Source organism: Narcine bancroftii, chromosome 4 (assembly GCF_036971445.1).
Source record: "Narcine bancroftii isolate sNarBan1 chromosome 4, sNarBan1.hap1, whole genome shotgun sequence".
Classification (NCBI taxonomy): domain Eukaryota; kingdom Metazoa; phylum Chordata; class Chondrichthyes; order Torpediniformes; family Narcinidae; genus Narcine; species Narcine bancroftii.
The window spans coordinates 301781239-301795784 of NC_091472.1; the positions used below are offsets into that span (position 1 = coordinate 301781239).

A 14546-nucleotide genomic window follows, 5' to 3' on the forward strand; every position below is an offset into this window, starting at 1 on the left:
CCTCTAAATACAGATACATTCACATATGCACATTATACCTATACACTCTTATACCTCTTTACCCACATACATATCAATCGTGATCATTTTTACTCTCATTACACGTCTTCATCCCTCAGTCTATTTTGTAATTGTTCTGCAAATTTTCGTGCTTCTTCTGGATCCGAGAATAGTCTGTTTTGTTGTCCTGGAATAAATATTTTCAATACTGCTGGATGCTTTAGTATAAATTTATACCCTTTCTTCCATAAAATCGCCTTTGCTGTATTGAACTCCTTTCTCTTCTTTAGGAGTTCAAAACTTATATCTGGATAAATGAAGATTTTTGGCCCTTTATACTCCAGTGGCTTGTTGCCCTCTCTTACTTTTTCCATTGTCTTCTCCAGTACCTTTTCTCTTGTAGTATATCTTAGGAATTTTACTAAAATAGATCTTGGTTTTTGTTGTGGTTGTGGTTTAAAGGCCAATGCTCTATGTGCCCTTTCTATTTCCATTTCTTGCTGTAGTTCTGGACATCCTAGGATCCTAGGGATCCAATCTTTTATAAACTCTCTCATATTCTTGCCTTCTTCATCTTCCTTAAGGCCCACTATCTTTATGTTATTTCTTCTGTTATAATTTTCCATTATATCTATTTTCTGAGCTAACAGTTCTTGTGTCTCTATAACTTTTTTATTAGATTCCTCTAATTTCTTTTTTAAGTCCTCTACCTCCATTTCTGCTGCTACTGCCCGCTCTTCCATCTTGTCCATTTTCTTTCCCATTTCTGTTAAGGTCATATCTATTTTATTCATTTTCTCTTCTGTGTTGTTTATTCTTCTTCTTAAATCATTAAATTCCTGTGTTTGCCATTCTTTAAATGACTCCATGTATCCTTTAATAAGAGAAAGTATATCCTTTATCTTGCCTTTCCCTTCTTCTTCTATTTCACTGTACTCTTCCTCTTCTTCTTCCTCTGGGTTGGCCATCTGTTGTTTCTTTGTTGCCCTTTTCTTCTCTTCTTTCTTGTTTCCATTGTCTTCTGTGTTCTCTTCTTGCTGCAGGTGTTCTGCAGCTGTCGTTGCCGGCTGTGGAGATCGACTCCCCAGCTGGTCACCCCTCCCGTCGGTGTGTTTTTTTTCATGCGCGGTTGCGCACTTTTACTCGGCTCAGCGAGCCATTTTTGTAGTCCAATTTCTACCGACCTGAGGGAGCAGGTTTCTCTCTCCACTGCGGGCCTCTTCGAACAGGTAAGGCCTTCTCCTTCTTCCTCCGTTGTCTTCTCTTCCTCTCTTCTTACCGTTGATTTCGATTTTTCTTTTTTTGTCGCCATCTTCTTTCCACCTTTATACTCACTTTTCTTTAACTTTTATTTCTGTGCCTTTGTGTTTTCCTTTGTTTTTTCCGACTTTTCTGGAGAGGGCTGGAGTTCACCGTCCGGCCACTACTCCATCACATGACTCCTCCCGTCCTTTTTCCTTGATGTCAATACAGTTCTTTTAACTTGTTCTGTTTTAAATTGCCAGGCTAACATTTTATGTATTTTTTTCTCCCAGTTTGTAATACTTTTGCTTTGTTTTCATTATGTTCTTCTCCATCTTGTACATTTGTAATGTTTTGTATTTTTTTTGTCCGCCAATTCTCTCTTTTTTGTTATATCATCCTTTTTTACTAGTTCCTTTTCTGTACTTACTATCTATCTTTCCAACTGTTCTATTTCCCAATTGTAGTCCTTTTTCATCTTAGTTACATAACTTATTATCTGTCCTCTGATGAAGGGTTTCATTGCGTCCCATAATATAAATTTGTCTTTCACTGATCCTGTGTTTATTTCAAAATATGTTTTAATTTGGCGTTCAATAAACTCTCTAAATTCCTGTCTTTTAAATAGCATGGAGTTTAACCTCCGTCTGTATGTTCTTGGTGGGATGTCCTCCAGTTCTATTGCTAATAACAGGGGTGAATGATCTGATAGTAGTTTAGCTTTATACTCAGTTTTCCTAACTCTCCCTTGAATATAGGCCAACAACAAAAACATATCAATCCTTGAGTATGTTTTATGCCTACTCGAATAATATGAATATTCCTTCTCTCTTGGGTGTTGCCTCCTCCATATAGCCATAAGTTTCATTTCCTGCATTGATTTAACCATAAATTTGGCTACTTTATTCTTTTTGCTTGTCTTGTGTCCAGTTTTATCCAACATTGGATCCAAATTAAGGTTAAAATCCCCTCCTATCAATATATTTCCTTGTGTGTCTGCATTCTTCAAAAAAATATCCTGCATAAACTTTTGATCCTCCTCATTAGGTGCATATATATTGAGCAAATTCCAAAATTCTGAGTTTATCTGACACTTTATCATTTCATACTTCCCTGCTGGATCTATTATTTCCTCCTCTATTTTGATTGGTACATTTTGTTAACTAATATGGCTACACCTCTAGCTTTTGAATTATATGATGCTGCCGCTACGTGTCCTACGCAGTCTCTCTTTAATTTATGTTCCACTTCAGTTAGATGCGTTTCCTGCATAAATGCTATATCTATTTTTTCTTTTTTCAGTAAATTTAATAGCCTCTTCCTTTTAATTTGGTTATGTATTCCATTAATGTTTATAATCATATAGTTCAACATGGCCATCTTGTATCTTGCTTACACCTCTTTTCCACTTCCTCGCCACCTCCATCCCCCTTTTTCCCATTTTCATCTCTTGGTATTCCCTTATTAAACTCAATGTACGACAACACATTTAAAACATAAAATACTCCAACAATTCCCACACCCAATAATACCTTAACCCCAAATGCTCCCTCCCCTCTCTGAGTTGCCCCTTATCCCTTGCTGGGCAACCACAACCCCCCCTTTCCATTTGGATTGCGATCTTGCTCGCAAGCGTCAACTGATTTTGCATTGATGGTTATTCCCTCTCCCCCCAGCCCCCCCCCCAGAAAACACTTTTTTTACACATATAACAAAGCTCTCTTTTTCTCCCCTTCTTTCCTTCCCTTCTCTTTTTCTCTCTTTAGTTCTTTACATATACATTGTTTTTACATCTTTATATATACTTTATTGCTGTTCTTCATTCTTGTTACATCTCTTCATCTCTTCTCTTGTCCTGCAAATGTTCTGCGAATTCTTGCGCTTTTTCTGGATCCGAGAACAGTCTGTTTTGCTCCCTGGGTATAAATATTTTAAGCATGGCTGGATGTCTTAATATGAATTTGTAACCATAAAGTTGATTTTGCTGTATTAAATTCCTTCCTCCTCTTTAAGAGTTCAAAACTTATGTCTGGGTAAAAAAATATTTTTTGACCCTTGTATTCCAATGGTGTATTATCTTCTCTAATTTTATTCTTTGCCCATTCCAGTATATTTTCTCTTGTCTTTTATCTCAAAAAATTTACTAAGATGGATCTTAGTTTTTGATATGTCTGGTTTCGGAGGTAATGCTCTGTGTGTCCTTTCTATTTCCATTTCTTCCTGAATTTCTGTCATTCCCAGGACCTTTGGGATTCATCCTTTTATAAATACCTTCATATCTGTGCCTTCTTCATCTTCCTTCAGGCCCACTATCTTTATGTTGTTTCGCCTACTATAATTTTCCAACACACCAATTTTCTGAGATAACAACTCTTGTGTCTCTTTAATTTTTTTGTCACTTGCTTCCAATTTTTCTCTTAAGTCATTTATTTCCATTTCTACAGCCATTTCTTGCTCTTCCACATTCTCTACTCTTTTCCCTATTTCTGTCATGACCAGTTCTAAACTTTGCATTTTATCTTCTGCTCTTTTCATTTTCTTTTAATTGCACTAAATTCTAATGACAACCATTCTTTTAATGACTTCATTTGTTCTTCAAAAAAGGCTTTATCTATATTCTGTCCATCAGTTTTACCTTCTATTTCTCTGTGAAGATCTTGGTCTTCTTCCTCTTCTTCTGTGTCTCTACCTGTATTTGTGTCTTCTTTGTGTCTGTGTCTCTTCTGTTTTTCCTGATGAGCTGTTTGTATCTTTTTTGTCGGGCCTCCTCTTCCTGGGCCTCCTGCTCTTGATCCTCTTGTCAGTCACCCTTCCGTCTTTCTCCCTCATCTGTTTCCTCGCTCCCTCCCCTGCTGCCATCCTCATCCTCCAGCTGAGCGCCCTGGTGTCGGGCATCCCTCAGCTGGTTGCGCTGTGGCTGTCTGCTCCTCTGCTGAGCCCCCCTCCCGTCGGTGTCTTCTTTTTCCTTTGCGTACTGCGCATGGACGGTGACTCATGCATGCGCAGTTGCGCACTTTTGTTTGGCTCCAAGAGCCATTTTTTAAGTCCACCGATCGGGAGGTCGCAACTCCGCAGGACAGGCACCAACCTCGGGGATCGGGCACTCCTCGTCCCCACAGCTCCCTGTTCCTTCGTGCAGTTAAGGGCTTCTTCTTTCTTTTCAGGTGACTTTTCTTTTTTTCGGTTGTTTTTACTTTCTCCTTCTTGGGTGCCATCTTCTTTCTCTTTGTAGCTTTATCTTCTATTTCTTTTATTTTTGTTGAGCTTTGTCTTTTCCTTTCTTTTTTTATGGAGAGGGCTGGTTTTACCCGACCGGCCACTACTCCATCATGTAACTCCCCTCTTTTGCTTATAAATATGAAGCAGCGTAATGTTTGTCCATTTAAAACTGCATTTTAACATTGGTGGGTGATTTTATCTTGTTAGTATGAAATGTATTTCACTTTCATAGTAAACGTTGTTCTTTCATAGACCAAATGTAAGTTTCCAATATGATCAACAAAAGCAGAAAGCCAGGATAAGTTTTCCACTGTTCCCCAATATTATAGTCAATCGTAGCAACCCCAAATTGTACACTATTTGACATTAGTAACTTGGCACATTGGCAATCAAATCTCTATCTTCTAGGTCTCTTGAGCTCCAAATATTTTTTTTACATAAGCATTCTTTAACCAGATTTGATTCATGGAACATTTTGTGCTTGATTTAGGGAGTTCCAATTCAAACAAGAAAGAGAAGGGAAATTGAGGATGGTAAAAAGAATCCAGGATTGATTTCTTCCCTCTTCACCGATAAAAGAAAGTATACAACTCTGGTGGGTGGAAGTTTAATTTTAAGAAATGAATTGAGAATTATTCCTTTTTCACAAATTGACCGATCATCTTGATATTCCACAGGATTGTAGCCAACGTAAGAGTGCTAAATGTGTGAATATAAAGTGTCCCCTCAGAGGTCTTGATAGCAATGCATTCCTTGTCTTACATTCACGACTATGGAACACCACTTTCCTGGAGGTAAATATAATCCTCAACCTTGTATAAACATGAGGCTTTACAATTTTTAAAAAACATTTATTAAATGTGTCTAATTCTGTTTTGCAGGAATTTTCCGAACTGAATTATCTTGACATCATTGTCAAAGCCATGATTGTGGTTGAATCCAAAGCCAAAAATATTGTGGTTAAGAATGCAGAAACTGAGGTAATTTACACCATTTAGTCATTAAGAAGAAGCAACATATGAAATTAAGACAAATCATTAATAACTCGGAGAAAATAATACTTCAGTTAATTTGGATGCTCTTTTTAAAGGATAAAATTACTGTTTACATCTAATTATTAAACAAGAATCAAGGAGTGTTCTTCGGGGAGTTTTTAGGGATCAGAGAGGAAGTAGCAAGGAGATACAGGATTTATGAGCAACTTTTCACTGAAATATTGATTGCAAGGGAAACCTATACAACCACTCTATGGGAAAAATGGGGGAAAATCAACCTTGTACTTAAATGAATTAATGACAATTACATTAATAAAATTAAAGAATAGCTTCTTCATTGGGGAGAAATTGAGTTTTATAGAGGGGGGGGAATCTAATGTGTTTCTGTGACCCAAAAAAAAAGACAGACAGATGTCTGTTTTAACAACTAGACTTGGAACAGGCAAATGATCTCCCATTCTGTGATTTTTTTTTTTAAATGATGATGGAGACTTGCATAGAGATCAGAACATTACTGCGCAATACAGGCCCTCAATATAGCACTTTTGACAAGCTCACAGCACTACAATTTTAAGCAAGTTGTTCAGCATCGACATGCAGTAATGATTCTCTTATTATAATTAGTGTTTTGAATACTATTTGGAAATGATGCATTTCTCAATGATTAGATTTTTGTAGATGTTGATGAAGGGCATCTTCCACATCTGTAATATTTTGCAGCTGGCATGAATTTTAATGAATATTTTTAAGCTTTTTTTTATGTGTGGTCTGTATTAATGGCTCATACCCCAGTCCCTCCCTTCAATTCCCTTGCTCTGCCGACCACTCACACCTCTCCCTCATTGTTTCCACCTGGTCACCATCCTTTTCTTGTATTGCTCCACCAATCTCCTTCCTTCTTTCAGCAGCTGGGCTTCCCTTCCTTCCATGCTTCATCTGCCTTTTGTGTTTTACCACTCCTTTATTCTTACTTTCTTTTGTACTACTCGTCTGCCTCCACCTTTCTCACGCTAGAAGCAGGGTTTTGATTCAATACGTTAACTTTCCATTTTCCTCAGGATGCTGCCTGACCTACTGAGTTCTTTCAGAAGGTTTTCCTGTATTAATGAACAGTGGAGAATTGGAAGTGAATGCAGAAGCCCTCAGGAAGTAATTCCTTTCTGAAGATCTTGGCAACCTTAAGCAAATGTTGTTTACTCATACAGGTTAATATATTGACACCAAAAAGAGCATCTTGTATAATTTGAATATACTTTTTGAATTTGAAGTCTGAAATGTTCAAGTTGTTTGTGGTTATTTTTTTTTCAGTTATGCTTGTTGCTGGAAGGCGGTTTTGATGGACAATAAATTAACAGTTCTTTATGAGCATTAATGATTGGCCCTTGCAGATCAAAATGTACTATTATACCACTATCCCTTGATCAGAGGCATTTCAGATGGTTAACACTGCATGAAAGTTGATTTTTTTTTTATTAAAAATTTTTTTTCAGGTACGGGTTACAGTATTTCCTGAAAACACAACGAGCCATTATTTTGGAATTCCTTGGTGGATCATATTTGTTGCAATCCTGATTGGAATTTTGTTATTGGCACTTTTGATATTTTTATTGTGGAAGGTGAGTGAATGGATCTAGCTATTGAATCCAACAGACCCAAGAACCATTTACTGTACTGTGGTGAATGAACCTGGAATCTTTGTGCTATAATTGGATAGAATTTGATTTTAGTAAGAGAATAATAGATGACTTTTAATTTAACATGTACATTGGCATAATTTTGGCCCAGAATATACCCATATTACACACATAGGAGACTGCAGATGTTGCAATCTGAAGCCAAACACAATCTGTTGGGGGAACTCGTTTGGTCAAGCACTAGCAGAGGAGAAAAAACGGATACCATTTTGAGCTGAAACTGAGTTGTGGCTGAACTGCCAGCCCATTCTTCTTCCACTGACTCTGCTTGAGCCCTATAGCAGATTGTGTTTGGCATATACCCACAACTTCTCTCACTACTAACCCAAAAAACATTCAGCTCCTAAATCCTGCCATGTGCAGAAGGGAGGATGGTGAGGTTCAAATACCACCAACAAGATGGCTGAAAGAAACTTTGGCAGGCAGCCAATTGGTAATGTTGTCTGATTTGATAGCCTTCAAAATTAGTATGTTTTTGATATTTAGAAACATCCTAAAATTGTTGGAAACTAATCAGACATTTAGAGATTTTGATTATTTAATTTTTTTTAAATTAATTACAAAAACAATAACATTTAAATAAATTTAAACAATTAAGAGTTTGAAGATGCTAAGTACCTGCCTTGATCTCAGGAATTCGTCTGGATGATAGTCTGCACTTGTCATTCATGTGTTCCATGTTGATAATAATATGTACAAGACTGACCTTGTCCTTGACAATAGTTCACCATAGTTTCACATCATTGGGCAGTGATCAGGTTTATCCCTTTCGAAACAATAATATTTGTAGTCCTAAATCAGCGAAGAGATCCAAGATTATTGGATGCCAACTTCCCTCAGTAGTGCAGACTACTGAAGGAGGTGACTAAAGCAGCATTGAGCTAGCAATGACACGAGCAAAGGATCATCTCTGCACTTGCGACTGCTCCACCCACAAACTATCCGCACAGAAAACTTGGAGAATATCAGTAAGCTCAGAAGTTAACATAGATGCAATAAACCAAAGCTAACAATTCCTTTAGCCGGAGGTTCCAAGTGCATCAGCTGTTTCAGTTGCCTTCTGAGGTTGCCACGATCACAGAAGATGTGAGCACTCTGCTTGATTCTAACCTGGAACTTAATATTAATTAATAGAGTAATTCTAGTGTTGTAGTGAGTCTGAATTTTACACTGCATCAAAGCAAAATGAATTACTATAATGTTTTGGGCAATGTATAGGTTTTAAAAATGATCAGTTTTGTGTCCAGACTTTTTCTTGTTTTAAAAATAATGCATTTAAAGAAAAAACACCTGAGGATTGTGTTTCGAATTGATATGTTCTGTGAATATGCAGACATTTCTTGTAATTGTGCAAGTTTTTAACAGCGTGTACTGACATTGCTTTCAAAAAAAAATCTTGATTGTTAAACAATTGTATCTTATAGTTTGGTTTCTTCGGCAAAAACAAAGAATCCCACAATGATGCCAGGTATCACAAGGCTGAGATCAGTGTTCAGCCATCTGACAAAGAAAGACTTACGGCTGATGCATAATGTTGACTTGCTTCAGTCACTGATTTGGTAAATAGTCCATTGGTCTCTGATTCTTGGCTTGGAGCGGCATGGTTATGGAGCTTGGTATCATTTTAATCTACCTGTTTCTCGAAAGGGACAGTATCACAGATTGACAGCATTAACACCAAATCAAAACCTTTTGGTTATATTAAAAAAACACAAGGAAACAATTTTGAATATACAACTTCCTAAATTGTACAATTATACAATTAGTTTCAAGGAACAATTATTAAAATATTTGAATTAAAGATGTAATTCTTAAAGAATGAGCAAAAATGAAAACTCTTAAATGTTAGATGTTTAACATGAAGATGCTGTCGTATTTTGGAACTTTTCAGTACTTTTGCAACCTTATTGCAGCCTTTTGTGCATGGAGCTTTTTTGGTGCTTGCCCTTTAGGTTACTGGACATGGGAACTTTCATACTTCTGTTCTTTCACAGGTTCCAACTGTCAAAATTGATTGAAAAGATTTTTTTTCCATTTAGCGAACCAAAATATGCATTCCAAATTGTAATTTTTGTAGCGGTCATTTCTGAAGCACTCTAGTTTTTGAATGATTGTTTCATGTTTATTAATTACATATATAGTAAGATATTTATAGTTTGCATCTTTCCTTGCAGAAGTAATATTTTAAAGATAAATCCACTTTTCTGGAGTCAATTTGGAAATTATTAGAAAGTTGTTTTGATAAAGAGAAACTTCTGTTACATTTTGAAACAAATATTTGATAAAATTTGCCCCTTAAATTTTTTTTGCAATTAATCCTGCTGCAAGAAGTTGAGTTTGGAATGAATTGAAGCTATTTTTCCCGCCTGTGCACACAAGCAACTTTCACTGAAAAACCAAGCAGTTCGCTAACCAATTAAGATTGATTTTCATCTAGAATTCTTCCCACTGTTTCTAAAGGAGACTTTCATCATTCTTAAGAAACTTTATCAAGCTGAAGGTTTCTCTTTGCTTTCTGATTGCTGCAAGGCTGTGGGTTAATGGCAGTTTTGGTGTTATTACCACACAACATTAACTTTTGGTATTAATCTTCAGCAGGATTTTGAGGACAGAGTACGGTATCATAAACAACTCTTCCTATTAATTCTCATTTTTCACATTCACAGTGTGGATTTTTTAAACGTTCCCGTTATGAAGATAGTGTTCCGCGGTACCATGCAGTGCGAATCCGGAAAGAAGAGCGGCAGCCCTTTAAGGATGAAAAATTGAGGAAGAAACAATGGATGACAACTTGGCAAGAAAATGAGAGTTACTCTTAAGAATTTTTTTCTTCATGAATGCTTGAATTTAGGACTCCAAAGCCACTCACTTATTTTGGTACTGCATAATGATGTCTTGGATTTTCTTCATTTCAGGATTGTTGTTGGTAATGCAGAGGCTTTCTGCTCTGCACACGTGTCTCTGTCTTCCTCTTTTACATCCAGAATATCTTTAGGTATATTTGACGTTTAGACAGTGCTTCAATTTTTGGTGCTGAAGATGTGCCCTGAGAAACCAAGTGTGCAGCATTGTGGGATTGAATTTGTGTCTGCATCAGAACATAGGTGTGAGAAAATATTTCCAACTAATTTCAGTAGCATTCTGGCTTTGGCCCTTTTTTAAATGTCTACTGTATGGTAGTATAATTTTTAATTGTTATTGCCAGGACCCAGTTTTAATCATCAGAAATATTGTTCAGGGTTTGGGAGAAAAAAATGTACAGTCTTGTAAATAGTTAAATATTTTAGAATGTCCTGGTATTTATTTTGTCATAATATTGTGACATTTTAGAAATTAGTAGGGTCATGTATCTCCCTTCAAGGAGTGAAAATAATGTTTTGGACATAGAAATGCACTGCAGTTAGTTTTTTTTTCCAAGCCAAGATGTAGACAAGTAAAATGGATGTAATTTCTTGATGAAGAGCTATTTTCTTCCACCTGTATTTGGCTTTATTCTGAATAATATGCCATATGCTATTGAAAAAGGGAGGCATAATATTTAATGAACACATGGAGCTTGATAAAATTAACACTGTACAATATTTTGTTCAAAAAAAGCAAATTGTTACTTTTCATTACCTGAGAATAAATGTACCTGTATTATTAAAAAAAAGTTAAGCAATTCCCTAATAACATTTTATTTGAATGCATATTTACTTGGGAAAGAAAAGTAGATATGTGAAATTGGCCAGCTGTAATAGAGATTAAAATATTATGAAAATATTCTATACTTATGAGCATGAAGGTGCTGACTAATGGTGTCCTATTACATTGGAGAGGAAGAGGGGATGGAAAGAAATGTACTAATTCAGATGTGATAGAGAAACCAAAACGTCTGGGAAGGAGACCATCCATGCCCATATCTCAGGGTCTCTGCAATACCATAAGAGGTGGGAGCAGAATTAAGCCATTTGGCCCATTGTGTCTGCTCTGCCATTCAAATCGTGGCTGATAGTGTTTTCCTTTCTCTCTTTCAATCTTTTTCTTGAGTTTTTAGAACAAGTACCCATTGTATAGAGAACACAAGGTCACCAAACATGAAGAATGTAAGTACATTTCCAAAAATAAAAAATTGATATACCCCTTCCCCATCCAATGTTGTCAGAATGACAAAAAAGAAAAGAACTCTAACCCCCTACTAAAGGTCAGATAGTTCTGCTGAATCTATAAAACATGACTAAATGAAGGAAAAACCATGTACATAAATAAATACATTCAATGATCAAGACAAACCGATATAAAGAATATGAAAATAGTCCATAAAAGGACTCCAAATTTTATAAAAATTAGCATTAATATACAACACAGAACACCTGATCTTTTCTAAATTAAGGTAAGACATGATATGACATAACCACTGAGTACTAGTAGGTGGAACAGGGTCTTTCCATCTAAGTAGGATAGCTCTTTGTGCTGTAAGACTTGATGATCAGATGAAGAAAATAGCTTGTTAATATCACTTACTGCTCCAAAGAAAGCCGTTAAAGATTAGGTTCAAGATTAACCTGTAATATTATTGACCAAACATGAAAAATCTCCCTCCAATAAGGTTCAAGAGCTTGACAAGACCAGAACATGTGCATCAAGGTTTCTTGCCCATCATTTCATCTGTCACACTGAGTATTTAGATCAGGAAATACATGGGATAATTTGTCTTTTGACATGCATGCCCGATGTACAACCTTGAATAAGAGAAGGTTGAGCACATAGTGAAGAAGTATTAACTAATTTAAGAATCAAATCCCAATTTTTGTCTGAGATAGAAAACTAGATCATGCTCTCATGCCCTTTTAATATTTTTGAGGGAAACCTGGCACGATTTTGAAAGTATATATTATATATAAAAGTTATTAAACTCTTCTGGTGGGAGGGTTTTAATTTGAAAATAACATCCAGCATGTTAGATTCACAAGTCGCGGGAGAATGTGGTAATTGAACCCGTTTTTTAAAAAAAAATTAAACTTTGCTGATGACAGTTGTCTCCCGTCTTTGAAACAGTTAACAAACAAGACTTGAGAACACTGAATACTGTTATCATGCCAATTGACAAATATCGAATCATATAAAGGAGGAGGAAATACATAATTAGATGATATAAAACTTGATAAGGTAAAACCTTTTAAATCAAAAAAAATTCCTGAATTAAAACCGGATATGCAAGGAATGTTTTACTACGGGGCTGTAGATCGTTCTGTTAACTTTCGCTGAAGAAAAAGGAAGTGCTATTCCTAAAAAGAATAAAATGGAAAACTCAGCTGACCTCCATTCCAAAGAGACCCAATATCAACCACATTCTCCAGCCTTCTCCCTATAACCTTACTAATCAAGTTATCAATCTCTGCTTTAAACATACCCAATGAACATAGCAGTCTGTGGCAATAAATTCCACACCCTCTGGTTCAAAAACAAATCTCATCTCTGTTCTGAAGGGATGTCCTTTTATTCTGAAGCTGTCCTGACTGGTCCTATCTCCTACTACTGTAAACATAATCTCCATGTCCACACTCAATATTCAGTAGGTTTCCACAAGATCCCTTCTCTACTCCAGTGAGCCCAGAGCCATCAAATGCTACATTAACTTCCCAGAGTTCATGCTTGTAAACCTCCTCTGGTCTCTCTCCAATGCCAACACATCCTCTCTTAGATATGGGGCCCAAAACTGCTCACAAAAGATGAGAAGTGGATAAGATGGTCTTTCAGTCAATATTTCCTTTGATAAGTGCTGTACTCTGGTTGAGGTTTGTAGACTGCTTGTTTGTTTTGCAAATATATTAACCCCAAATCATTAACTGAACAGTCTATTTCAGTCTTAATTGCATTATAATTGTTGCATTAGTATGTGCCTACTTGCTGGATCCTGACCCATGGATCCATAGGGTCAGGATCAAGTGATCCATGGGTCCACTAAGTAATCAATGGATAAATTTACTTTTACAATGTAGAGCATAGCTGCAAGAAATTTGAGCTTTCGCTCTCTGGGATTTTATTTGAGATGTAAAATACTGTGGTATGTTGTTATTTTTCATTTTTTCCTGGTTCTTGTCTTTCTTTAGTTTTATTATTGTTAGTCATCTTCCAGGAAATAAAAACATTGTCTAATTGGGCACTTAAGTCAACCTCTCTGATAGAGTGAAGGAAAAGGCTGTGGGGAAGGAAGGATGGTAGAGGGTAATAATCCTGTTCCCATCTAGGGCTGTTAAGTATGTTTTCCACCATTGGTCATAGCAAATCAATGCTGATAAGAATAATTTTCCCTTTCCCTAACCTGGGAAATTGAAGTCATTCAGCCAGACCAGTAATTCGACAAACAACCACAGGACTCAAACTCAGTAAGAAATATCTCAAATATTTTAATTAGTTTCTTTTTTTATAAAAAAAGTTAAAATAATTCCTGCAATTTCCAAAAAACACAGGCTATTCATGTGCATTCATTTAAATTATTGCTAACTATTTCTTTCTTAGAAGAATTTATTTTGCCCCTCAACTTTAAGATCAGTTTTTTTTAATGGTTCAATTCTGCTGCAGAGGGTGCTAGTCTGCAATCTTAAGTTCAAAATTATAAATTGCATTGTTTCCTGCCAATTTGTTTGTTATTTCTCAAATAAACCTTTATAAAATTAATACAAACTTGCCACTTGCAGCAGGTCAATATGGCATTGCATTAATAACCATGTTATCTGTTTGATTATAGTCAAGGACAAAATTCATCTCTTGCTAATGACCACTTCAGCAGACTATTTAAAAAGGTTATTTATCCTGTGTTTTAAGAATTTAAATAAAGTTTTCTGAATGGATTTTCTGTACTTTTGATTCCTTTTAAATCTCTCATTAGATAAATCACCTTAGCTTGCCTTTAATATGCCACCTTTCACCCTCTCGTGAAGGGGGCCAGATGAGATAGAACATATTTACAAAAATGATCAAAACTCGTGCTTACACCTTCAGCATTTTACGTAGAAAATTACAGCACACACCAGGTCTTTCAGATCACAATGCTGCTGACCTATGTAATCCTACTCCACAACAATTAATCCTGATCCACCTCACACCCATAACTGAGTATTATAACCCTGTGCCTATCTGAGAGTCTTTAAAATGTCCCCATTGTACCAGCCTCCCACCACTGACCCCTGACAATACATTCCAGGTACTCAGTTTCCCATGTAAAAAAAACTCAACTCTGACCAATCTCCCTCAACTTTTTCTCCGCGCACCTTAAACAAATGTCCTGTTATTTGCTATTGTCACCCAGGTAAAAAGGTGCTGGCTGTCAACATATCTAAACCCCTCATAATCTTATATACCACTTAATCTCTCATCCCTCGTTGCTCCAAAGAGAAAAGCCCTGCTCTCTCAA

The 14546-nt window shown here is 36.3% G+C and overlaps 1 protein-coding gene across 3 annotated transcripts in view; it reads left to right on the top strand.

Annotated features, from left to right (window-relative positions):
* LOC138762176 (integrin alpha-6-like) overlaps positions 1-13971 on the top strand; it is a 99276-nt gene extending 85305 nt beyond the window's left edge. For 2 of the 3 annotated variants that reach the window (XM_069935734.1, XM_069935736.1), the window contains exons 21-25: positions 4952-5056; positions 5139-5255; positions 5343-5441; positions 6947-7072; positions 9817-13971. In XM_069935734.1, the coding sequence (XP_069791835.1) occupies positions 4952-5056; positions 5139-5255; positions 5343-5441; positions 6947-7072; positions 9817-9969 (600 nt within the window). In that variant the 3' untranslated portion in view covers positions 9970-13971. Of the gene's footprint in view, positions 1-4951; positions 5057-5138; positions 5256-5342; positions 5442-6946; positions 7073-8574; positions 8710-9816 lie in introns of all 3 variants that reach the window. The other variant, XM_069935735.1, reaches the window with a different exon arrangement.
* The last annotated feature ends 575 nt before the right edge of the window (positions 13972-14546 follow it).